The following is a 24,844-nucleotide window of genomic DNA, read 5'->3' on the forward strand; positions in this document are numbered from 1 at the left end:
GACAATGGCGATAGTAAGTTCCATATTATTTAATTTTATATTTTACAAAATATATTATACACTTTATTTATATAATATATATCATGTATAATGAGTGATATGGAATGTATAATGAACTACAAATGGATTTCGGATTTCTCCTCTTTCTTTTTATTTTTTATATTCTGGAAAAGTCTTAATCTGGTCTTGACTCCAGGTGTCCAGGTATCTATCTTGACTCTGACTCGCCTCTGGTGTAGTCAACACCACACTGGCAGCCATTCAAATTCGGTATTGATTACAAAATTCTGTAAAGTTTCATGCAGGGTGTTGTAAGGCAACATAATCCCCAAAGAAACTGTTTTTTTTTTTTTTTTCAGATTGTCCACTATTTGACCATCATCAAGATTTTGTATAAAACTCAGAAGACTCGTGTAGGTTCACTGGTAGTTTTGGATAGAAAGTAAATTGTCTATAATAGTGCTGTAGTCATGACGATCCCTGGGTTCCTATCACCACCACTGTAAAGAAATCTAAGTCTGTACAGTCAACCATTTCACACCAAACCACTCTGAATCACTCTGTTCACATCTCAACCATTTTATATATGCAGAAACTTTGAATGATTGGTGGAATTCCCCTTCAATTTCCTTAAAGCTGTTAAAGCGAAGAGCTCTCATAATAACAGATTAGACAATAACAACAAGCTTGCCTCATGATGAAATTATATAAATAGTAGTACAGATTAGACATTTATTTTATTAGTGACTCAAATAATAAGACAATAATGCTTAACATTGAATAGTGTTTCCTGACACGCTTGTGACGCTTCGACTCGTTTCAGCGAATCGCCTTTCAGCATCTGCTGCGGCGTCCAATCGCATGTGAGCGCCGAGGCCGGTGGGCGGGACTGTCGCTGTGTTGTGTTTCTGTGGAGCTGAGAGGGGAAAAAAGCAAGAGAGAGTTTTTGTTTCGATTTCTCTCATTTTTTAATATTCCGGCTCGTCCCAACTGTTCAGTAAAACAGGTAAAGACAAAAGGAGATTTCATTTTCGCAGATTTACAGGTGTAAAATGCTAGAAAATCCCGCTGTCATGAGCCACAGGAGGAGGACAGAGCGACATGTCGAGTGAAGTTAACGTTAATGCGCTGTAGTGTTAGTTAGCCTGCTGGCTAAGTCCGTCAATAAACGAGGGCGAAACGTTAAAATAATGTCTTAAAAAGTGCTCATTTTGAATTCAGCGTAAAAAACCCGTCCTCGGTGACCTCCATCTAAACGTGTGGCCGTGATGTTAACTCGCTGAGTCATTAGCTAAACGCTCAGACGACTGGTACAACCAAACGAGGCTGAAGTCGCCTTCCTACTCCAATTTCCCCGTTCCACCTTAAATGCTTTAGCGTTACATTCTGGCGCCTCAGGCTGCCCCAGGCGCCAGAACGGAGCTGCCGGAGCATTTAAGGTGGAACGGGGAAATTCGAACAACAAAACAATAGCTGGCTAAAGTTAGCACCGCAGCTAATTGCAGACATGAGAGCTGCTTTAAGACGTATTGTCCATTTATTTATCCCACTTGGCTTTGAATTATTATACACATTTTCTCCAGGTTTGAAACCCATCATGTCTCACTTTCTTTTTAATCTAGCTTTAGCTAGACACGCTAGCTTTTTAGCTGCAGCTCTTAACTAACTAGCTAGCTAGCTAACTCAAAAGCTTGATAAATAGCTAGCTGAGATAAAAACAACCGTGAATCCTTTCAGCACTTTATTTTACAGCCCTTTTTTAAACTCTTTTAGGGTGGAGGGAAGGGTTTCCACTCTGTTTCAGGGCTGCTAGCTATGCTGAAACTAGCTAACCTAGCAGTCTGGATGTAAACACAACGACGTTCATTATGTAAGTTAACCTTAATGTAACGCCACGGTTTATTTTGGGGTTAAAACTAGATACGACAGCTAATATTCGCCCTCATAACTTGCAGTCCAGCTGGGTTACAGTTGGGGTTCTGCTATGTTCGTATTAGTTTTAGTCATAGATGTGGGCGGGTTGTTCTGGAAGCATCTGGAAAGTAACAGGGTTGTCTAGGGGGATCAGACTCAGACTCGTTTCATCCCCAGGAGGGAGGCAGGAGGTGGTCCTAGATCAGCACTCTGTGCTTCGAGGAGTTTTGTCATTGCATTCAGTGGTGCTCAGCACTAAGCTTAGTACAAATTAATGACAGTAAGGCATCTGAAACAAAGGGAACTAACACCCATAAACAAGATGGCTCAGCATGAGTTCATTAGTAAAGGGAATGGTTCTGTCTAGAGCCGTGAGTTCTATATATAGAACTATGTAGAGCTTCTTTGGATGGTGAAATGGTTCTTTAGATTGATGGAGAATGTGTTGTAATTGTTGTACATGTGTTGTATTTTTGAAAAATGGTTCTTTATAGCACCAAAAGGGTTCTTCTGTTACACACACACTTAAAAAAGATGGTTCTTCAAGGGTTCTTTCCTAGAGAAAACTCAAAGAACCCTTTTCATGATTAAATGGTTCTTTTTATGGTGAAAGGGTTCTTCAGATTGATGGAGAATGTGCTGTGTACGATTCTATATAGCACCAAAAAGGGTTCTTCAGTTGTCACAAGTTTGACATCGTAACAGTAGATGAACTGTTTTGGTGCTATATAAAACCCTTTTCAAAAAGGTTCTATGTAGACCCATATGTAACACATTTTCCATCAATCTGAAGGACCCCTTCATTATGCAAAGAACCAGTTGATCATGCAAAGGGTTCTTTGAGTGTTTATGGTTCTATATAGAACCATTCTCTTTATTAAAAACTCTTGAAGAACCATCTATTTTGAGAGTGTACAAACTTGACATCGTAACAATAGAAGAACCCTTTTGGTCCTATATAAACCAATTTTCAATTTTCACATTCTCCTTCAATCTAAAGAACATTTAAGCATTAAAAGGTTCAAAATAGAACCATTCCCTTTACTAAAGAACCCTTGAAGAACCATCTTTGTTAAGAGTTTAGGCCAGCGGTCACCAACCCTGCCTTCATGTAGAGTCTAGATCCAACTGCTGTCTGCCATACATGCTACATCTTATTAAAAAAAGCTGCACTATTTAAGTTTTGGGGATTTGGTGCAAATGTGTAATTGCATACAATGTGCAGAGGAACATTTAGAATTGTCAGTTGTGCTTCGGACCCCCATAAGTGGATAATTCCCATGATTGCAAGTGAGTTGAAAGAGACCTAAAAGAGAACTCAGTTGAAACTTGGTGAAGGGCGTGTCTTCTGGAGATGTGAGTGAATTGCCTGCATATAATACTAGAGAGACACGAACGATTGGAACAAAATTCCTTGTGTGTGTCAACATAGTTGGTGAATAAATCTGATTCCAGTTCTGATTATCTCCTAATTTCTTCATATCTTTGTCAGTAAATAGTTGATTTTGCCTTTGAGACCTAAGCATCTAGCCTGAACTTATCTTGCAACCTTTAAATTATTATTTAAGGTTTTACAGGTCAACTTGTAGCAGTGCAGGCACATGGTATTTTAATGTTTTTTTTTATCCTGACTTAGTTACACTGCTTCTTTCAGTTTTAGCAACAACAACAACAACAACAACAAAAACGTACATAATATTGCGTTAATTCTTCAGATGTCTTTGATTGGCTGGGTCAGATTCATCATCATTATTGCTGAATGCTTTGGGGAAAATATTGTGATTTTTCTGAGCAATATTACAACTGTGATTTAAACTGTGATTACTTTCTATAAACTAAGGTTCAGGCATGTTTTTATTTGGCCAAAAAGACCAGAATATCCAACTTTCCTGGCTTGAGGATTGACCCTGAATGTAGTGTAGGACAGCCAGTAAGTTGTGATGTCACAACACTTGGTGATTTGGTTGGATCTGTTTGGTCGAACTCATCTCCTTTTAAAACTTAAGACGTTTTTAATCATGTAGGCTATAATTAAAAAATTGCAGCTCTTGTGATTTGAAAATTGCACTGTGTCAAATTGCGATTTCTATATAAAATGATTAATCTTTCAGCCCTAATTGGCATTATGTGAAGGGAGGAGACAGAATGTCAGACGCAGGTTGGAAATAAACTCTGCAGGAAAGTAGATCTCCAGGAAGAGGGTCAGTGACTCCTGGTCAAGGTCCAACTTTCAACAGTGATGCTCGCCACAGTGCTGTGATTTGCTCTGTTCTTTCCTCATTGGTGCACTAAGATGGTTCTTGTTGTCACCCTGTTTTCATATGACCCAGCAAACCAACTCATTGACATCGCTCACCCCTCTTTCCTCACCCAGGTCATTTCATCGTCTGCAGCTCAATGGGAAGAGTGTAGCCATGTTCAGCTTTGAGGGAGATTTCAAGAGGACCCCTAAAGTGTCCCTTGGGGGGGCCAGTAGAAAGGTGAGAAAAGTGCTGACCTACTTTCTGCTTTTGACTTGCATATTAGTACTGAGCAGTTTTTTCTTGCCTAAGATAGTCACGACTGTCTGTGTACGTTTTTTTTTTTTTTCAGGAGGAAAAAGCGTCTCTTCTTCATCGGACCCAGGAGGAAAGAAGAAAACGCGAGGTTTGCATTGACTGTGCTGTGGTTTTTGTTGTTGTGAACTGAGTTGTTTTTGTTTTTGTGAGTTGAGCTGTACATCCTGTTGCTAATAGATGTTTCCTCTTTGCAGGATGAGAGAAAAAGGCTGAAAAATGCAATAATCATCCAGTCCTACATAAGAGGATTCCACGAAAGAAAACGTCAAGTATGTGGCAGCATCTCAGTTCGTATGTAACACGGTTAATCAGAGTGAAAGATTTGTAGTCTCTGTTCTGAAATTTGGCGAAAGCACATAATTTTAGGAGACTTAAATGCTGTTGTCATCTGTGTAGATGTTTTTGTTGATGGCGGTAATATGTCAGTGTAGTTGTAGTGTAATGCGTGCACTTCTGCTCCAAAACAGCAATAAAAACTATATTTCTTTGTTTTTGCACAGTGGAGTTTTAAATGTACCCTTATAGTGTAATAATAATCCTTTGTCTTTGGACACGCAGTGCCTGTATCGTGAGAATTGTCTGCTGTCTACTTACTAAATTATCTACCTACTATGTAAAGAGAATCTTAAAGTTGGAAGTATACTGGTATAAAAGTGAACAGTGTGATATTGTCATATGAAATGGGTTTTACCACAACATGTAAAAATGAGAGGCCCAAAAATGGCAAAGAAATAATATATAATGAGCGTAATTATAGTTATGTTCTTATAAACTCAACAAAAAAGCACAGCACGTTCTTTGAACATTTACAGAATTTATCAGTATTAGCCCAGATTATTTCTTTTTAGTGTTTTCTTTTTTCTTTTTTATTGTGTTCTATTGGACAACCCACTTTTATCTTCACACTAAATGCATTTTTTAAAAGTATGACGTGATGTGATTATATTGTTGTGCGGACAGTGAAAAATTTTACGATAGTGGTTATTTGTCCCCAGCCACAGGGAGTCATGTTCACCATCAAAAGCAGACTAAATCCTTCTTACTCCCCTATAAAAAAATAGTTTGGCCAGAAATCCATATAATTTTCTCTTTTACATGAAATGCAGTTGATCAGCCTAGATATGTTTGGTGTCTGTAGTTTTTTTTACTTTTGTGTTTGACCTACAATGCTAATGTTGCTAACAAGTAGGCTAATGGAAGCTTAAGTCCACCAATTATCATGATTCTAACTGAAGTGCACCTCAAACCATTGAGTTTTTAAGTAATCTCAGGCACTGTGGCCCTGTTCACACCCTGGTATTAACCTATGGCTTACACCTGGTGTTCTCTAATGCGTCTCCAGGTTCCGTTTATGGTTGGATTTCATGACTGACGAAAGGGCACTGCCCACATTTACTATGCCAGTCTCTCGCTGTGTTCGTCAGGCTAAAATGTCCCGCGAGTCCTTGTATGGGCTGTTACAAGTGCTTAAATCGCATGAGTTACTAATGCATTATATTTTTCTCCCTGAGGTCCACTCGTGTTTTTATATCCCTCAGACAGTCCTAATTCAGTTTTACACAATCATTTTCAGCTTCTCTTTATCCCTTAGAATTAAACAAGCTGTTTTTCTTACTGTGTCTTATAAGACTGGTGTATGTAAATGAGCTGATTGGCTGTGCAGTATCTGCCCATTCACTATAACTTCATTGTGAATGGGCGGAGCTAAACTGCTAAAGGCTGTGCAGATATATGTAAATGATGGTTGGTTTTGGTAACAACATTAAAATAATAAATTAAAAATGAGCTGTTTTTGTAGCATAATTTCCAATATATGGATTGTTTGTGCGAGGAATGAGTGGTATGTTTTGAAACTTTAGCAATGCTTATGCACAACATCAGACTCTTGTATAAAAAAAAAATTAAGTAAATAAATAAATCAAAAATAAAAAACAAAACAAAAAAACTGAGGAACATTTCAGTTTCCACAATATGGGCCCATTAAGGAGGTCCTTTGTTGCTGTCGGGCGCGCTTCGTGATGCTTTAGCGTTCACACTACAAATGTGATCACATGCGTGGTCAGATTTGTCTTTGAGATGCATTTGACCTGCACTTAGTTCTCTCCTTTTAGGGTCATATTTCTCAACCCAGGTGTGAACAGAGCCTATATGACATACTGCTATCTTTACAAATGTGCAGGAGCGGAAAAATGTGTGAATTAGAATTTTTTTTGTCAAACTAGCATTGGTCATGTACCAAATCAAAACGTCCGTCACACATAGTAGCAAAAGCATGAAAGCGCTGCTGTAGACACTGAAATATCCTGTTACCTTTTTAACGGCCCACTTTTTCTTCTTCTGGTTTCTTCCTCCTGTGTCTCGTAGCACGCCGTACAGAGGAGCCACTTTGACCGCTGTGTGAGTCAGGCCCAGTCTGCCTCCAGCCCAGCACTCACGGACAGCGCCACCCTCAGCCTGCTGGTGCGGCAGCTGCTCTTCTTCTACCGCCACAGTGAGGACACACAGAGACTGGTGAGGATGTGCTTATTGTGTTTATTTACACAGTTTTTATTCTCCATTCAACCTTTTGCCCTGCCTATCAAAAGTTTGATGGCGTGCAAAATATTATGTATATTATGCATTTGTCATCATTTTGCAGTAAATGAACATATTAAAACATAAGCAGGGTTATTAAGAGGAAAACACTATCCCACATGTAAATATCTGTGATAGTACTGGGCTTTTTCCTACAAAAACAAGAGCTGACCTGAACAGAAACCAACAGAGCTTATGGTTCTAGTTCTAGTTCATTTTGCATCTGCATGAGCTGGAAGTTTTTGGTTATTTTATGCCACTGTAGTTCAAATATGAAGAGTCTCATATGGTTAAATAGCTACCCTGCTTACTAGTTAGCTTAACGTATTGGCTGATGTGAAACATTATACTGCACTGTTATGTGGAGCACAGCATTAATACTTATAGCTTTAGCTGCCTACCTACCTTATGTCACCTTTGCAAACTCTTTACAAATAATAAAAAAAAAACAATGGACACGTCAGTATACCGTTCTACTTTGCTTTCTGGTTCTCGTATTGGTGATGTCGTAGTGCTTGGTAACTTTATCCTCACCTGGGAAGTGGGAAATTCACTAAATTGTTGTTGGATTCAGAAGCAAACATTAACAAAGACCCTCAGGCAGACCAGTCAAAATTATTACGTAGTTGCCTGATCACAATTATTTGAGCTAGTGCAGCAATTTTAGCTGACTACAGTTATTTTCCACAGTGCTATGTTTGCATTGCAAAAATAGAATGTAAATTGGGTGCATTTTCATGTTAGATCGAAGCAAATGTGTAAGTAAAGCAAAAGCGGGAAAAAAACATGCCGTAGGTAGTTTCGACTCTGACTGGTGCAATAAAACTTGGAAAGGGCAACGGAGAATATTGTTTGTTTATTTGAGCTCGAGGTGTGTTTGTCATCAGTCGGCAGCTACTATGTATCGACAGCTATGAAGCAAGATAGCAAATTGACCAATTTGGCCACTTTAGGTTTGTACTTTAATAGTTCCATACATTGAACACAAAAAATACCATTCAATTGTTAATGGCAGTTAATAATATTGCAAATGGTCATCAGTTTAAATGTTGTGATCGGGACAGACATACCCTCTAGTACCATTAGTTCTTGTTAGTACCAGTTTTGAGGAGGTACCAGAATCCATAGAACTGAATCCTTTGGATTTGGATTCATTTGCCAATGGAAAGAGGACAGCTCCAGTTTTTGGTGCCAAAGGTTCTGGCACTTTATGTAGTAAAACAGAACACCCTTAGTGATGTTGCTACCTTGAAAAATAAAGTCAGAGATCTCAGATTTCTTCCCTTGTCATGATGGCAGCACTCAAATTAATTATTCGACAGTTTTTTTTTTTTCAAGATGTTGTTAAAAGTGCATATTAAAACTCTTTTGGCCCAAAAAGTAAAAAAAAATATTTAAGTGAATTTAAGTTACTAAGAACTTTTTGATACTTAATTGAAAAGTAAAGTCAGTAAACATCAAAAGAAGGCAAAATGTCCTAAGGGTGTTGGCAAGCAGTGCAATTTCATTGCAATAATTGGTTTAGTATTGATTTTCATAAAAAAAGGTTGCAGATCGTCTATAAAAGGATAAAAAGTCTTAGTAAGTTAAATGCTCTCATCACCAGAAATGCATCGCTGTCTTAGCAGTGAGATAGATTTGAGATCAGGTCGAATTTTGTAGTTTAATCCTGAATAACACTGATTCAGTTTGGCCTGTTTGATCTTGAGGTGGGTAGTTATTTTCTGGGTAGGATCTCTGAGAGGGGAAGCTCAGTTGGACCTGTTTGCTGTTGCAGATCTGGCTCTGTCAGAGTGTGGTGAAGCACCATGCTCAGTTTGTGAAGCTGCTGGCTGGACCGGAGAGACCCACATGCGTGTTCCAGATCAAGAGGCTTCTGGGTCACTGCTGCAGGTAAGAGAGCTGAGCGGGACCAAAATTCTCACTCAGTTGTTTTAGACTCGCTTTATATGTTCACTTTGGTTTGGACTGGATTTGTGTGCTTTTTGTGACCACAAGCCTGTTTAACTACACAAACCCACACTACACAGGACAACCAGTCAGAACAGAGACATTAACCAAATAAAATAATCCCCCTTTTGCAGTAAAATAAAGCTCTGTTGATCGTTCTAACATAGTTTTAACAGTAAATGGTCTGAAACGCTGGAGTTGATGTAATTCACCCTTTAACCCTGAAGATTGGTGCGCAGACTGCTGGTCACCATAGCAACACTGATAACAGTCTAAATGGTGTCGCAGTTACATTCTGCCACCTCAGGTACCATTTAAGGTGGAACGGGAAAATTCGAACAAGAATCTGGTGAATGAGAAGCGACTTCAGCCTTGTAAAAAATTTAATATTGAGAGACCTTTTCAAGAAACTGTTCTGCTTTTGAGGAAAAGTTTCCTGCTGGAGATGCGAGAAAAGTGGCTATAGCTGAGCTGAAGCTTAAAGCAGAAAATAATTCTGCGTATTTTGTATGTATTATATATTTTTAGCTTATACTAGGACATTAGCACATACTGAGACATATCTACAGCCAAGATGGTTAAATGGACTAAAAATGTTATAGCTTTCAAGGTGGTTTGATTTTTGTCGAAAGGACAAAATGGCTCTTCTTAGCATTTGGGTTGCCGACCCCTGGTCTAAGGTATAAGGTTGTAAAATGATCAGGTTAAAAATTAATTATGACCGTTTTTGGTACATAAAACTGCACAAATAATAAACTACAGGTAAAGTGTGGAGCATTGGCTCTTCGAGAGGTTTGACAGGGTTCTTTTTTGATGTATTGGTGTTTTTGCTGGATGATTGAATGAAGGGTTACTGAATGGTCATAACTAAGTTAACTGGTGTGTGTTTGTTTTCCAGATTGCTGCAGTTGTGTGAGGATGATGGCATGAATGTGGCCGTTCCTATGCGGATGGTGGAGGTTTTCTCTTCTGAGAAAACGTACCTGCCTGTTCTCCAGGACGCCAACACAGCCACAGCACTTACCGAGCAGATTTTGCACTATATGGTACAGAAAGGTATGTCATGCCTCGGCCTGGTTTGGAGCTGTTTAGAACTATTTTCTGTGGAGTTTTATTATTTTGTTTGCTTCTAGTTATTAATTACAGAGCAGTCAAACCATTAACGACAAACAGAATGATAGTAATCAAGCACAGAAACAAAATATAACAGCAACAGTAATAGTGGCATTCCTAATCAAGTGTTAGTTAGGTGAGGCAAGAAAAAGGAAGAGGTGAGTGAAAAACGTTATTGTTATTAGGACTGTCCCAATCATTAAAATTGATCTCTTTGTCTCTCTCTCTGTATCTCTCTCTCTCTGTAGGATACTACAGGTCTCTCTATGTGTTGGTGAATCATAAGCTGCCATCGAGTCTGGAGTTCACCGACGCTCCCTCTGTTCCGTTGGCTCACACACTGCTAGAGCACACACTCAAACCCCTGCACTTTACGTACAGCTCCTGCTCTGTGGGCGCCAGGTACTCACACTACCATACACCCGCACACACTAAGCATTTTTCCTGACAAAAAAATTTACATTTATTGAAAAGGAAAAACTAAAATATTGCATTGACACAAGTATTCAAACCCTTTACTCAGTACTTAGTTGAATCACCTTTGTCAGAGATTACAGCCTCCAGTCTTTTTGGGTATGATGCCACAAGGTTTGCACACCTGGTTTTGGGGATTTTCAAGCTCTGTCAGGCTGGATGGGGACAGCCATTTTCAGGTCTCTCCAAGTCAAGGCTCTGACTGGGCCACTCAAGGACATTCACAGAGTTGTCCCTAAGCCACTCTTGTGTTGTCTTGGCTGTGTGCTTAGGGGTGTTGTCTTGTTGGAAGGTGAACCTTCGGCCCAGTCTGAGGTCCTGAGCACTCTGGATCAGGTTTTCATTAAGAATATCTCTGTACTTTTATTCAGCTTTTCATCAACCCTGTCCAGTCTCCCTGTCCCACATGCATGATGCTGCCACCACCATGCTTCACTGTAGGGATGACATTGGGCAGGTGATGAGCAGTGCCTGGTTTCCTCCAGACATGATGCTTAGAATGAGGCCAAAAAGTTCTTGGTTTCATCGGACCAGAGAATCTTGTTTCTCACAGTCTGAGACTCCTTTTGCAAAATCTAGTAGGGCTTTCATGTGTCTTTTACTGAGGGGAGGCTTCTTTCTGGCCACTCTGCCATAAAGCCTAGATTGGTGGAGTGCTGCAGTGATGGTTGACCTTCTGGACGTTTCTCCCATCTGCACACAGGATCTTTGGAGCTCAGCCAGAGTGACCATTGGGTTCTTGGTCACCTCTCTTACCAAGGCCCTTCTCCCCCGATTACTTAGTATAGTGGGGCAGCCAGGTCTAGGAAGAGTCCTGGTTGTTCCAAACTTCTTCCATTTACAAATTATGTAGGCGACTGTGCTCTTGGGAACTTGCAGTGCAGCAGAATTTTTTGTAGCCTTCTCCAGATCTGTAACTCCACACAGTCCTGTCTCTGAGCTCTACAGGCTGTTTCTCTACAGAGAAATGGGAGCCCCCAGAGCTAAATTTCAAGTGTCATAGCAAAGGGGCTGAATACTTACGTCCATGCGAAATTTTAGTTTTTCCTTTTTAATACATTTACAAAAATTTATAATATTCACTTTCTTGTTATGGGGTATTGAGTAGAGAGTGATGGGGAAAAAATAGATTTTTTTTTATTTTATTTTAGCACAAGGCCGCAACATAACAAAATGTGAAAAAAGTGAAAGGGTCTGAAGACTTTGCAAATGCATTGTATGTGTGTAGTAAATTAGATGATGTTATGTTTGTAAAGTCTGTAATCAGTGAAATGTTCTGTGAAAAAATTCCACAATTTTCCACTCATCACAGATGTAATCAGTTTAGAACAAGAGCAGCGAGCAACGCTTCTCAAACGTTGCTCAAACTGCACCCAGGTCTTCATGTTTTGCAGACTTTTACAGTTTCAGTTAAAAGTTTAGGTAAAGTTTGATGGTGTTTTCTTGCATTTTGACTGATGGAGAATGTGGTGTAGATGGTATAGAACCTTTTTGAAAAGGGTTCTCTATAGCACCACAAAAAAGGGTTCTGCTGTTGTTACAAGTCACTATCATAATGATAGAAGCACCCTTTTTTGATGTTCTTTGCTTGTTTAAAGGGTTCTTTGCTTTGTGAAATAGTTCTTCAGACTGATGGAGAATGTGGTGTAGATGGTATAGAACCTTTTTTGAAAAGGGTCTTGTATAGCACCAAAGGGGCTCGGCTATTATTACAAGCTCCAATCATGATGATAGAAGAACCATTTTTGATGCTATGATATAGGACCCTTTTCAAAAAGGTTCTATTTAGAACCATCTACAGCACATTCTCTGTCAATCTGTAGAACCCTTTCACCATGCAAAGGACCATTTAATCATGCACATGGTTCTTTGTGTGTTCTTTGCTAAACTTTTTTTACTAAAGAACCCTTGAAGAACTCTTTTTAAAGTGTGTAGCTGGTGTCACGCTCAGCTGTATCAGGAGCAAATCTGTGCTGTAGGCGTCGGTGGAATGTCTCTCTCTCTGTGTGTGTGTGTGTGTGTGTGTGTCTGTGTGTGTGTGTGTGTGTGTGTGTGTGTGTGTTTGTATGGGGGGGGGGTCAGTAATGATCTCACTCTGTTTACAGTGAGCAGTAAAAGTCAGCCTGGCTCTTTGACTCTGGCTGTAATGTTTGTTTAGTGTTTGGTCTCTATTCTAAACGCTCTCTGTGACTAACGCTCTGTTGTTGTTCACTGTGAAACACCAGTGCGAGAGAAGAAGCTTGTACACACACTTCCCCCGTTTGACAACTTTTCACATAGCGCCACACACACACACACACACGCACACACACAGTGCCAGATGTGTGTGGCTCAGTGTATGTTTGGGTTCATTTTAGGAAGAGGCCTGAAACATTCAAATGGTGAATAATATTGTCATGTTTTGCAGAAATGTTTAAACCGGCTTCAGGCTTGTGGTCTTAAAAGCGAATGAATCAGAATAAAAAAAATATTATGTCACGTTTTATGCTGGAAGATACATTTTTATATTTAAAATAGACTGGATATGTAAAATTAAATAGAGTTTGTAGACTCCTTTTGAGAGGCAGCTTTGGTTTTCTAAAGTGTTTGCACTGATTCTGTTTTGTCATTATAGTAAAACATTTACAGTCATGTTTTATGTCACATAGTTCGTATATTAGTAACAATTAGAAGTGGGGAAATGCTTTTTTTGCAAGTAGGGGAACTAGAAAACATCACAGATTTTTATTTAGGATGGTGAAAAAATGTTTTGAGCTCTTAAAAGGGAATTTTGCTGATTGTGTAAATGTTCGACATAAACATTCAGATGTAAACAAAGTCATTCAGAGTGGTTTGGCGTGAAATGGTTGAATGTAGGGACTCTTTCTTTACAGTGGTGGTGACAGGAACCACAGGTCACCATGACTACAACACAGGCCATGTTATTTACCATCCAAAACCACCTTACAACACCGTACATGCACTCTTCCATCATGCATGAGTTTAAAAAATATGAAATATGAATAAGAATTCCTATTTAGGCATAATACAGTATTATATTCTAATGCATATCTTTCTTTAGTAATTATGTGTATTATATATGCATACACACGCTCATGCTGTATCCCTTTCTCTTCCTTTTTGTTTCTCTCAGGCAATTTGTGTTCTCAGCCTTCACTGAGGAGTTCATCTCTCCTCCCTTCACCGAGCAGGTCTTTCATTTCTTCGTGCCGGCTCTGGCGGAACCTCGGCTGGCCTTTCCCTTTCAGGACTTCCTGTGGTCCCTGCAGGCTACCGTAGCCTCCTCCACTGTGGCCCAGGCTCAGGCGCCCTGGCTCTTTTATTTTGTGCTGTCAGTTGGAGAAGCAGGTCTAGGTAAGAGAGAGAAACACAATCTCCTCAGATCTACAGTTCTCTGATTTTACTGTTTGTGTGGCTGTGTGTTACAGAGGTGGGAACCTCTACACACCTCACGATTTGACTCCAGGTAGGGTGCCAGGGTGCTGATTATAAAATGATCTTCGATGCATCTTTATTTATTTCGGCAGCCTTCATGATAATCATTATTTTCCTGTATTTGTCATTAACAAGGAGTTTAAGGGTTACATATGCAGTGAATATGAATTAAATGGAAATAGCAAAGTAGATCAGCATCACCTAAACGTCCTGCTCTTCCAGAGTACAATAAATATGTTATTGTTTTAGATATTGATCCAATCTAATCATCTGTCCAAAACCGGTAATTCATGGAAAACCAGATTTTCTTCATGTTTTTAAATGAGCAAAAAAACCTGAATTCTAAAACACAAAGAAAAAAAAACAAACTACATTTTTATTTGATTTGTTTTCTGTGTCACATTTATACTGTTTAGCACTTTGTTTTTTTAGCATCAGATTTGTTGGTTACTGATGAAATATTTTAATTCATTGGAAAAAAAACATTAATTATTAAAACAAAATTATTACATAATTGCCTAATCACAGCTATTTAAGATGATTGCAGTTGTTTAAGATGTCACAGTGTTTTTCTGCAGTTGGTAGCTTTCACATTTCTAGGTTCACGCCATTACAGAAAATACATAAAAAAATACACAAAACAGCAGACGTTCTACATTTGACTTAATTTTGTGGCACCTTCAGAAGGAACAGTGAGTTATGTTTGCTTATTTTAGCCTGAGCTGTCGTCAGTTAGCAGCTACCAGAGAGGATTCATGAAGCGAGAGCCGCCAGATAAAAATATTTCTGGCAATGTGGTCACGTGGCCTTGGTGAGAGGAAGGAGGAGACTCATTCACCCTTTCTGCAGACAACAGAGAGTCGGGTCTCATTCGCACCAGCAGGAAATTCTGCTCAGTTCACTAAGATTAAGTGATATCGCCCCCTACATGATTGCAGCAAACTTTTGCCCATTTTTGTGATTGCCAGGGTCTTGTAACTATTTAGAGCATAAACATGCATTTTCTATTGAGCTCATTTTAAGAAAAAAAGTTTTGTTCGTGTTTGTTCTGCCAGCTGCCCAGTCGTGCAAAGTGGGTGATGCAGGACGCTCTCTGGGTGGGTAGGATGGCCCCCCCATCTCCCTCCATCACTCGCAGCAGTGTAATACTAGTCATCGCAGGCATCTGTTAGCTGACGTAACAGATCAGGCGGTTGGTGCTTTCCTCCGAGCGCGTTCAGCTGTCCAGATGCGGTGGCGCTTCACAGGTCTCGGAAGAAGCCTGTGCTAGCCTTCGCCCTCCTAGCGCTGGTGGTATCGTGTGACTGGGGGAGTCCTAACTAGTGGGTGAAATTGGATGTGACCAAATTGGGGAGAATATTGAGGGGGAAAAAGATGGTTCTTCAAGGGTTCTTTAATATAGAAAATGCTTCTGAAGAAGCTTTTGCATGATTAAAGGGTTCTTTGCGTTATATAAGGTTTCTTCAGTTTGATGGGGAGCGTGCTGTAGGTGATTCTTTTTGAAAAGCGTTTTTTTTTTTGTAGCACCAGAAAGGGTTTCACTTTTGATACAAGCCAAAGGGCTCTTTTTTGGTTCCATGTAGAGCAGTTTTTGCTAAGAGTGCAGGAATCAAGATAGCTAATCAGCTAACTTAACCATTTTAGACTTGTACTTTCAAAAAAAGACGATTAAATTATCAGATGTAATTATTTATAAGGCGATCAACTGTCAGCTAAATAAAAGGGGAAACAGAGAAGCTGCATAAAAGTTTGATGATGTTTTGTGACCTGATTTAGAATCTTTCAAGAGAGAATTGTGATGCTTTATTTTATTTATTTATATTATTTTTATACCCCAGTGTGTTGCAACTGCAACCGAGTGATTGTTTCTATAATCCATCTATCAACACTAATTTGGTTAGTAGACTAATCAACCCCATCATGCCTTCTCCACTCTCCCCTTGCTTTGCTATGTCAGAATCTCTTATTGACTTTGTTTACATCACAACAGTTTAATTGTATAGAAATTTTTTGGAAGAAAAAAAGGTGGACTCGCCAAGATCAACTTGTTTTTCAGCAACCTCGTCCGTAACTAAACGACTTTGCTGGTCGATCACTGAAGCCTTTGAACGTGTCAGAGAGTATGTGTGGGTGGATGTGTGTGGAAAGTCTGTGGCTATATTTGAGGTCTGTGTTTTTACTCAGTGTACATTGTGTTTGTGTAGGGTCTCTCTCGGAGGAAGGCCTGCTGCTGTATCTGAGCACTTTGCAGACTCTGCTGCCACTGCTGCCAGTGACCGAGAGCCACAGCAAAGCAGAAATCAACAGCGACTCGGAGGATGAGGACAATAACACAATACACCACACTTCTAGACAGGTATATATACCCTACTGTGCACAAATCAGAGACATTTCCAGTCAAAACAGCCGTTAAGTACAAGTTCCTTTTTTGGAATAAAAAAAAAATAAAAAGCAGAAGACAGATTAGAGTTACACAATTAAACATGATCACAATTTTCAGTATTTAGTATGTCTGCTCTTTACCTTTACTACAGCTTCCTTCCATACTTTTCAGGAGAGTTAGTGTCAGTTTCTCGAATAAATCTGCGGGGATGATTTTCCACACCTCTAAAGTTCAGTTGTAGAAGTTTGTTTAGCATTTCCTCTTCTCGCCACTAAAGTACGAATTGAGACTCATCAGTCCATAAAACCTTACCACACATCTCATGCTGACTTGTAGTGGTTTTAGTGCAAATGTTCCTCAATTTTTTCTTATGGCTTCTTGGAAGGATGCTCAGAAACACCTGTGGATGTTTTCAGATCTGAAGCAGCTTGATTTTCTCCTCTCTCTCAAAGATGAAAGCTTTAAATGCTGTTTATCTGATGGGGCAGTTTTGGTGCCTACCAGGTCTTCCAGGTGGTTGTAAGGAGCCCCATTTTCTCTGTAGCTTTTAATCTTTTTTTTGCACTCCAGTTTTGGACATTCATGTTTTTTCATTTCTTTTCCTTTGACTTTCTTCCTCCTTATGCAGGTGGATTTTCTTGTATCTAATCTCCTCAAAAACACCCCTTACTTATGCAGCTGGATTATTTTATATCTGATCTTCACAAAAATAAGAAAAAATAATGACTTGTACTGTGTATATAAAATAATGAACACCACCTGAAAAAGGATGAAGAGCCTAAAGTTACAGTTGCAAGCAAAGCTGCACAAGTGAGTTATATTGGGTTGAATGTCAATTAATTGCTTGATTAACAATTAGAGAGATTTGACAACTAGAATTTTGATATGTGAGATTTTAGAGCCACCCAAAGAAGTTCCAAAGGAGCTGTGTAGTGGGTGCCTGAATTTCAGGTGCACCAGTCACAAAAACTGGAGAAACATTATAACATTATAACAGCCGCTCACAATACATGTCCATGAGCCTGGAGGGCTGTCGCAGATCCCATTAAATTTGTGTGGCGTGCAGTTGGCATCGAATCCACAGACTCATAGATTCATATATGCCTCTCTCTCTTTTTTTCTTCCTCTCTCTCTCTCTCTTTCTCCCTGCAGAATGAAGGGAGGATCTCAGTGCAGTTGATTACGGAGCTGTGTGTGCAGAAGCTGGACACTAAGCAGCAGACGAATGCTCTACTGGCGCTGGTGTGGAGGGACTCAGCCAGCGAAGACGTCTTCACCATGATGGCCTCCATCTGTCACACGCTGATGGTGCAGCATCGCATGATGGTGCCTAAAGTCAGGTCAGATGATACACACACAAATGCATATGTTTGCATTATTTGTGAGGACTTCCTGAGGCTATGCCTACACCTAAACTCAACTGAAACCTCCCTAACCGAAAGGCGATCTTTGGGTTCTCATTATAGTTTGCCTACGTGGAAAAAATGAGCTTGTTAACACAGTGTAGCCGCAGTTCAGTCATTATTTAGCGAACACACAGGTATAGTACGTTATTTTAATGGCCAGTCAGAATGAAAATTAGCATTACCAAAGTATAAAAAGACCAGTAAGCGGTGAATATGGTTTAATATTTGCATTTTAGGATTTCTTTCTTCAGTAGTTTTTGAATGTTATATGTGTAACTTGTATAAATGATCATTTTTAGTGACCAAGACAGTCAGCTTCCATTTAATAATCTGAAATTGGTGTATAACTTGTTGATTTATGTGAACTGTAACTGCTATGAGAGCAAAACAACCATCTACAAATTGCATTGCAAGTGGCAATCATCAGGGTCCAAGCACTATGTACTAGCCAGTGGAACAAAAATTATGGACGTTTTTATAATGGCCTTCATTTATAATAGATATGGGATATCGAAGAGAGATGACCAAATTTTATACTCACTGACCATTTGACCTTGGTAAGGTAAACAGATTTTTAAAAATATATATCTGAATACCTAGGAAACAATACAATATTTGGACATAACTTCAAAGTGCACCAGAATTTTATGTTAAAATCACAAAAATTTCCTCTTGAAATTGATGCTGCCGGACCCCTTTACAAAGGATTGGTTTCTGAACTTAACACCTTTTTCACTGCTCATTAATTTTGGTGGGGAAAAACAGAAAAATTAATATGTTACATAACACTTGACCTGCAGCCCTTTTGGTCAGATTGCAAAGAAGGGTGTAGTCATAATATTCTAAACCTGTAGTGAACTTTTCAGTCGGCACCAGAACAACTGAACAACTGAACAAACTAGAATCAGCCAGAAAATTTAGCAAACTTGGTGAGCTGCAAAATGCTTTGCAGACTGACTGGAACCAAACCACATTCAGGTTAATAATATTGAAAAAGCTGAGCTGAACCTGATATTTTGGTAGTTTATCTGTAACAAAAAAGGTTGCTACTTTTTTGGCGGAAGGCATTGTAAATGTTATAGCGTATTTGATAGAACGTTCGGGCCTTTTTAGCAAAAGAATTTATAAAAGCAAAAGAACACTTGAGGTCGTGAGTTACCGTGAATCACATCATGCTGGGATCATCTAAACTCGCCTTCAACTTGTGTTTATGACCGCATCATGCTTTATTGCTGAAATAACAGCAAAACAATTTCATGTGACTTGTGTAACACAAAACAACAACAAACATTATCATACAGCTTAACTTGAACTCAGTGGAACAGTGAAAAGTGCAAAGTGTTGCATCTGTATCCACACACACAAACTCAATGCAGGAGAAGTTGTTCTAGCACTCAGATCAATGCAAAGCCAGACAGTAGTGCAAAAGAAAGCAGAAAAGCACTTCAGTCTGAGAGAGGATGCACTTTTATATCGGTGTAAAACAGATACCCACACATCAAAACGTCCTCCGATTAAACGCTGGTTGTGTTTCTTTTTTATTTTTGTGTCTGCGTATGGTTTGCATTTTAAATGCGCTAAGCACTAACGAAGCGAACGACGGAGCCAATCAGCCAATTAGCTCCCATCCCGCTGTCCGCCATTTTATGGACCGGGGCAGGAAGTGGGCCGTCTCAGGACCTGTCAGTCATCAATTAGGGTAATGAGTGCAGCCTGTTCCATCTTTTATCTCTCTTTAACTTTCTCTCGTTTGCTGCGCTGACTGCTTAAGAGCCGCATTTAGAGACGCAGGGATGGAGGATGAATCATAAGAGTGCAGGCTTATCAGCACACAGATGAGTCTCCGTCCTCCATGCTGTGTCCCAGAAGGAACTGCTGGAGGTGTAAGTGCTGTCTGGGACGTCAGTGCTTGTCCCTCTTTCAGCTGCAGTTGTTTGTACACTGCCTACTAAAAGTTTGCGAACACCTTGGTTTCTTTTTACATTTTACTTAAGCTTTTCATAGAACCTTAAGGTTATTATTCAGTTGGTAATCTCAGGTCTTTTCGGTCTCTCAGTGTAGTGGGTAACACCTCTGCCTTCTACACTTTAGACTGGGGTTCAATACCCCGACTGGGCACTCACCCTAGGCTATACCAATAAGAGTCCTTGGGCAAGACTCCTAACACTACCTTCACCTACCTGTGTAAAATGATCAAATTGTAAGTCGCTCTGGATAAGAGTGTCTGCAAAATGCCTTAAATGTAAATGTCTTTACACTAGGGATGCAACATGGCCAAAAATTTGACCAAAAAAGGTGTCCAGATCAAAAAAAGACTTTAGAAAGAATTTTTTAGGGTAATGAAAATAAGAAACGGTGAATAAAAAACTGTTTGAGCAGAAGCAGATCAGCAGTGAAAATGTCAGCTGTGTGGAACTGTTTTGCAGTTTTTATGAGGGACATTAAACAAGCAGTTTATAATCTGCAGGAAGATATCATCTTGGACCCCCAAATCATGTTTGGTGTGGAAGATATCTGCATGTTTTTTTTCCGATAGCAAAAACACAACATAATATTGTTTGCCTCTCTGTTCGATTTTCAGTTAATTGTTCCGCATGTCAGTATTTGAATACTGAAGTCACTATTTGGCCATTTGGTATACTGCATTATGGAAAATCGGGGGAAAAAAATAAACACCCTCAGTTCAGTGAAACCATAACAACAGTTATATAAAGTGTGACAATTGCTGGTATTTACAAACAAGTGTATTATTACATTGTATTTTACTACTAGGAAACCTGAGTACATGTTAAGCACCAGAGTATGTGAGCGGTGCAGAGTGGGAGCAGAGCGATGTGATTCTGAAGTGCGGAGTGGCTTTTTAGAAAGCTGGAATTTTATACTGGAGAATTTCTACTGATGTTGCACACAGCTAGTCTTGTCTTGTCCATTTTGCTGTGCAAATGATAAAGAAGACTATCCAACACTCCACTCCACTCACATACTTTGCTAAGGATGTGGTTAAGAAGTATGAAGTCTCAGTATGAAGGCTTTTTCTCATTGGGCCTTATAGCGTTCAAGTTTTCTAGTGGCACACACTATTGGGAAAAAAATATTGCATATTTGGATTCATGCATAGCAAATACCCAAAATTAAGTGCTCGGCAGCCCAGGTCAAAATGATTTCTCACATGGGTGCTCTTAAGTCAAAATTCTGTTTACATTTTTAAAAAAAGAAAGATGAAATGTGAGCTGTAGAACTCTGCGTAGTGTCTAGCCATATGCGAATCGTTAGAGTTTAAATAAGAAAAATACATTTGCTAACATGGAACGCTTTGCAAAGTCTGTTTTGTATCGCTCAGCTACGTGTCCATCAAAATGCCTTCATTGGTGTGAAGAGCAGGTTTTGTTTAAATAATGATTTGACGTTTTTTTTTTCCCAGACTGTTGTTAAAAGCACATATTGAAACTCTTTTGGCTCAAAGGTGGTTTAAACACCTGAATTGTTTGAGTGCTGACGTCACAACAAGAGGATCAAATGAGTGGACTTTGGCTTTATTCACGAGGTGTTCTGTAAGTTTTGCATTTTTAAGGCAAATTCATTCTTCAAAAACATTTTTGAATAGCCAGAAATTTTGACAGGCAGTGTGCAATGATCAGAAAACTATCCAAGGCATTACCGCTGTTGCAAGTCTTTGTACTGAGTCTTCCTACTATGTTTGCTATTCAGTGTGAACGAGAACAAATTTTTCAGATGCTCTGCCGTTCCTCCCATGTCCCGTTCTTCCTCCACGCTTGTATTTGCTGGTATTTTTATGTTCCAGCTTGCTTGGAGGGAGGACGCTTTTACCATAAATCCTGCCCTGAGCGCTTTATCATTATCGGATATCTGTACAAAATAATTAGCTCGCCCTGGAGAGAGATTCATTTCTGCAGGAGTGGACAGGATAGCTTTACAAGAGGCGAAGGGGAGCAAATTGCAGCGGCCTGTGATTTACGAGACCCAAAGAAGAGCCCAGTGTCCCTACTAGCTTCCCCAGCTAGCCTAGCCTGCTAAACGTCCACTTGGAGATCCACCATCCTGCAGGAGTCTCAATGCTCATTTAACCTGCCTGGTTTGAGGGGTGTGTGTTAGTACTAGTAGTGCTGCATTTAGACACTGAGATCTGGGTCTGGGCAGCATGGCTGTATAGATATTGTGATAAATTATGCCACACTATGTTTTCTGAGCATATTTTGGATATCGTCAGTGCTTAAAACCTCTTCCTAACCTCGTGTTGGATTAGGGAGAGCACAGTTACTCCTGTTAAGTTAGATTTAGTGCAGCACAGTGCAGAAAATTGAAAGTACAATTCACTAGATTTATAGGTTGTGTTATTGTAAATGCAGCACCACTTTGTCCGTTTCAGTTTGTCAGATGTCAGGAAAAATATATATATTGTGACTCAAGGTACAATATGAACACAGCTTGAATTATCATGATGTTATTCATCATTTATTCAGTAAAATGATCATTTAAGGTTTAGATAGTTTAGTAGCCCACATTACCCCACATTTCATGGGAAATCTGGAAGAAAATATGCAAGGACAAAAGCTCTGAAACGCTTGATCTTTTCAGTGGTGGGGAATATTTGAGTAATTAAGTAATACTTCATTGCTAAACTCTAGTGTTGAAATATTTGTGTGACACTCCAGTATTGTTGAAATTGAGTGCTTGTACTTTTACCTAATAACATTTGTGGAAGAAAAACATACTTTCTACTCCTGACATTTTCACTCAGACCTGTAAAATACTTGTCACAAATTTCCAAGACCAGGAGATTTTTCTTTCGCTTTAGCCGATCAGATGAGATTCATATCAGCCTGAATTCATATCAGCCTGAAATGATACTGTTCATAACTATGCTAATTTATCTTTGTGCAAGGACCAGTACTGCCCAGTACTGGATCCAATATCGGTCCGGTGATGTTGGCACCAATACTTACCTTAGTAAATGAATCCTGTATCAGCCAGATGTGACTGATCCACAGTCGATACTGTTTTTTTTGTTTTTTTTTTGTCGCAGTTGCTTTAAAATGGAAGAGTGTCACATAAAAACACAAAACACATCAACTTCTCCCTTCGTGTTGTTATTAATGGAACTGAATTATCTACATATAGATCATAATTATGAATGATTACGTTACAGGCAAAATGTTTTGGGAAAAAAGTGTTTCTTTGCAAACAAATGTGCAGTGATTGTCCACAAAGTGCTGCAGTGTGTCATAATAAAAGCCCTTGGAGGGCTTTTCTAATTATGTTGTTCTTCACACCAGTTTCATCGGACTTTTACGTTTGCATCAGTTTAATGTCGGCAAAAAAAAATAAAAATGTCAGATTTTAGGTGATTTTGAGAGATTTTGAGGTTAAATTTGAGGTTAAAGAGTTAAATTATCTACAGTGTTCGGTTTGATTTACTAGCTATAAAATAAGAAGAAAATGGTTGAGTATGAAATATTCAGTTCTCCAGTGTGGATCATTTTAAAAATCCAGAACTACCGAAATTTCATAAAATAGTTATCACATGTTTTGGAACAAACTCTTCAGATGTGACAGCACACCATATGAGGTGTGCACATTTTAAATAGGATAAAAAATGTCCTATTTAGCAACATTGGTATCGGCACAGAAATAGTCGAATCTGTTCATCCGTACCTGTTACTACATCACACGCCACCCAACAAAGAAAACCTTTAATTTTTTCTGTCAGAACATTTACTTTTTCTTTTATATACAGTCATATGCAGAAGTTTGAACAGTCCTGGTCAAATGACATGTTTGTTCATTTAAGTGAATATAGCTTGACACATCCTCTACAGAGAACATACTTAAATAGAGAATTTTGCACATTTTAGTGCACAATTTTGATGAATTGAACAAATGTAAACTGTAAAATGTGCCTTAACTGTTACACAGGCCACATTTTATATATTTATCCCATCATGTTCAATACAGCAAATGAACCATAATTGTGCGTTAAAATGTTATTTTCACTTAGATAATCAACAAAACGTACATTTGACCAGGGGTGCCCAAACTTTTGCACACAACAGTCAGTACAGTTTCTCTGTGCTTTTTTATCCCGACAGTATATCATGTTTGTGACAAGGTATTAAGATTATTAAGATTGTTTCGACAGTCTATGAAGCCTCTACTGAATTTCAATATTTCAGTTACTTATTTGTCTCTTTTGTTTATATCAAACTAAATATCTGTTATTCGACACTCTTACATTAAAATTAGTCTGACCGCACATCCCTGCTTCACGCTGATCCTCCTGAAGAGTTTCGTTTTGAACTGTACTCCGCAGAGCTGTCAGTGTCCTGTTCATTGGATTTTTAAGTGCATTTGTTTTAGCATATAAAGTTTATACTCCCTGCAGTGGCTTCACACTATTGATGTTCTTTACTCTCAAGAGCTGCATTATTAGCATTAACCCGTTTTCATAGTAGACATAAAATGCAGGTTCCGTCTGCACCCACAGTTTTTGCATTGTGCGTTTTTTTCTCTTCAGTAATGCTGATGGAATTTATTTAAATGGATTAACAAAAGCTGCAAACTGGGTTTTTGTCTTTGTAGATGAGCAAACAAGTCAACATCTGTCAAAGTGTTTTTGCTGTGTTTAGATTTATTTATCGTGTCTGTACAGGATTGTTAGATATGAAGAAAGCCGCAGTTATGCAGCTCAACACAGATTCACACAGAGAGCCAACAGTGTCCTAGTTCATCTGATAGCAGAGTTAGATAGACAAAAAGAAAGACAAAAAGAAAGACAGCAAGTAAGACAGTAAGTAAGTAAGTAAGTAAGTACTGACCGACCCACCCACCCACAAGGGAAATTGCAGTAGCAAGACATATACTTGCACATAAACTTACAGATACTATACAGAAAATAAAAAATAGAAATAAAAATAGACACAAGTTAGGCGGAAATAAAAAAATAGACAAAAAAGATGTAATTTGAAGTGTAAGAGAGCAGGAATAAGAGTATCTCTATTTGCATATTTACATACCATATA

General features: G+C 39.0%; 1 protein-coding gene across 1 annotated transcript in view; it reads left to right on the forward strand.

The window, feature by feature from the left end:
* The first annotated feature begins 878 nt into the window (after window positions 1–878).
* Window positions 879–24,844, forward strand: part of ube3c (ubiquitin protein ligase E3C) — a 66,029-nt gene continuing 42,063 nt past the window's right edge. Inside the window, 11 exon segments of the mRNA XM_036596802.1 lie at window positions 879–1,006; window positions 4,289–4,394; window positions 4,507–4,560; window positions 4,667–4,741; window positions 6,837–6,983; window positions 8,824–8,939; window positions 9,895–10,052; window positions 10,358–10,511; window positions 13,717–13,937; window positions 16,223–16,374; window positions 17,554–17,741. Of these exon segments, the coding sequence (XP_036452695.1) occupies window positions 4,329–4,394; window positions 4,507–4,560; window positions 4,667–4,741; window positions 6,837–6,983; window positions 8,824–8,939; window positions 9,895–10,052; window positions 10,358–10,511; window positions 13,717–13,937; window positions 16,223–16,374; window positions 17,554–17,741 (1,331 nt within the window). The 5' untranslated portion in view covers window positions 879–1,006; window positions 4,289–4,328.

The sequence above is a fragment of the Colossoma macropomum genome, unplaced genomic scaffold (genome assembly GCF_904425465.1).
Source record: "Colossoma macropomum unplaced genomic scaffold, Colossoma_macropomum, whole genome shotgun sequence".
Taxonomy (NCBI): domain Eukaryota; kingdom Metazoa; phylum Chordata; class Actinopteri; order Characiformes; family Serrasalmidae; genus Colossoma; species Colossoma macropomum.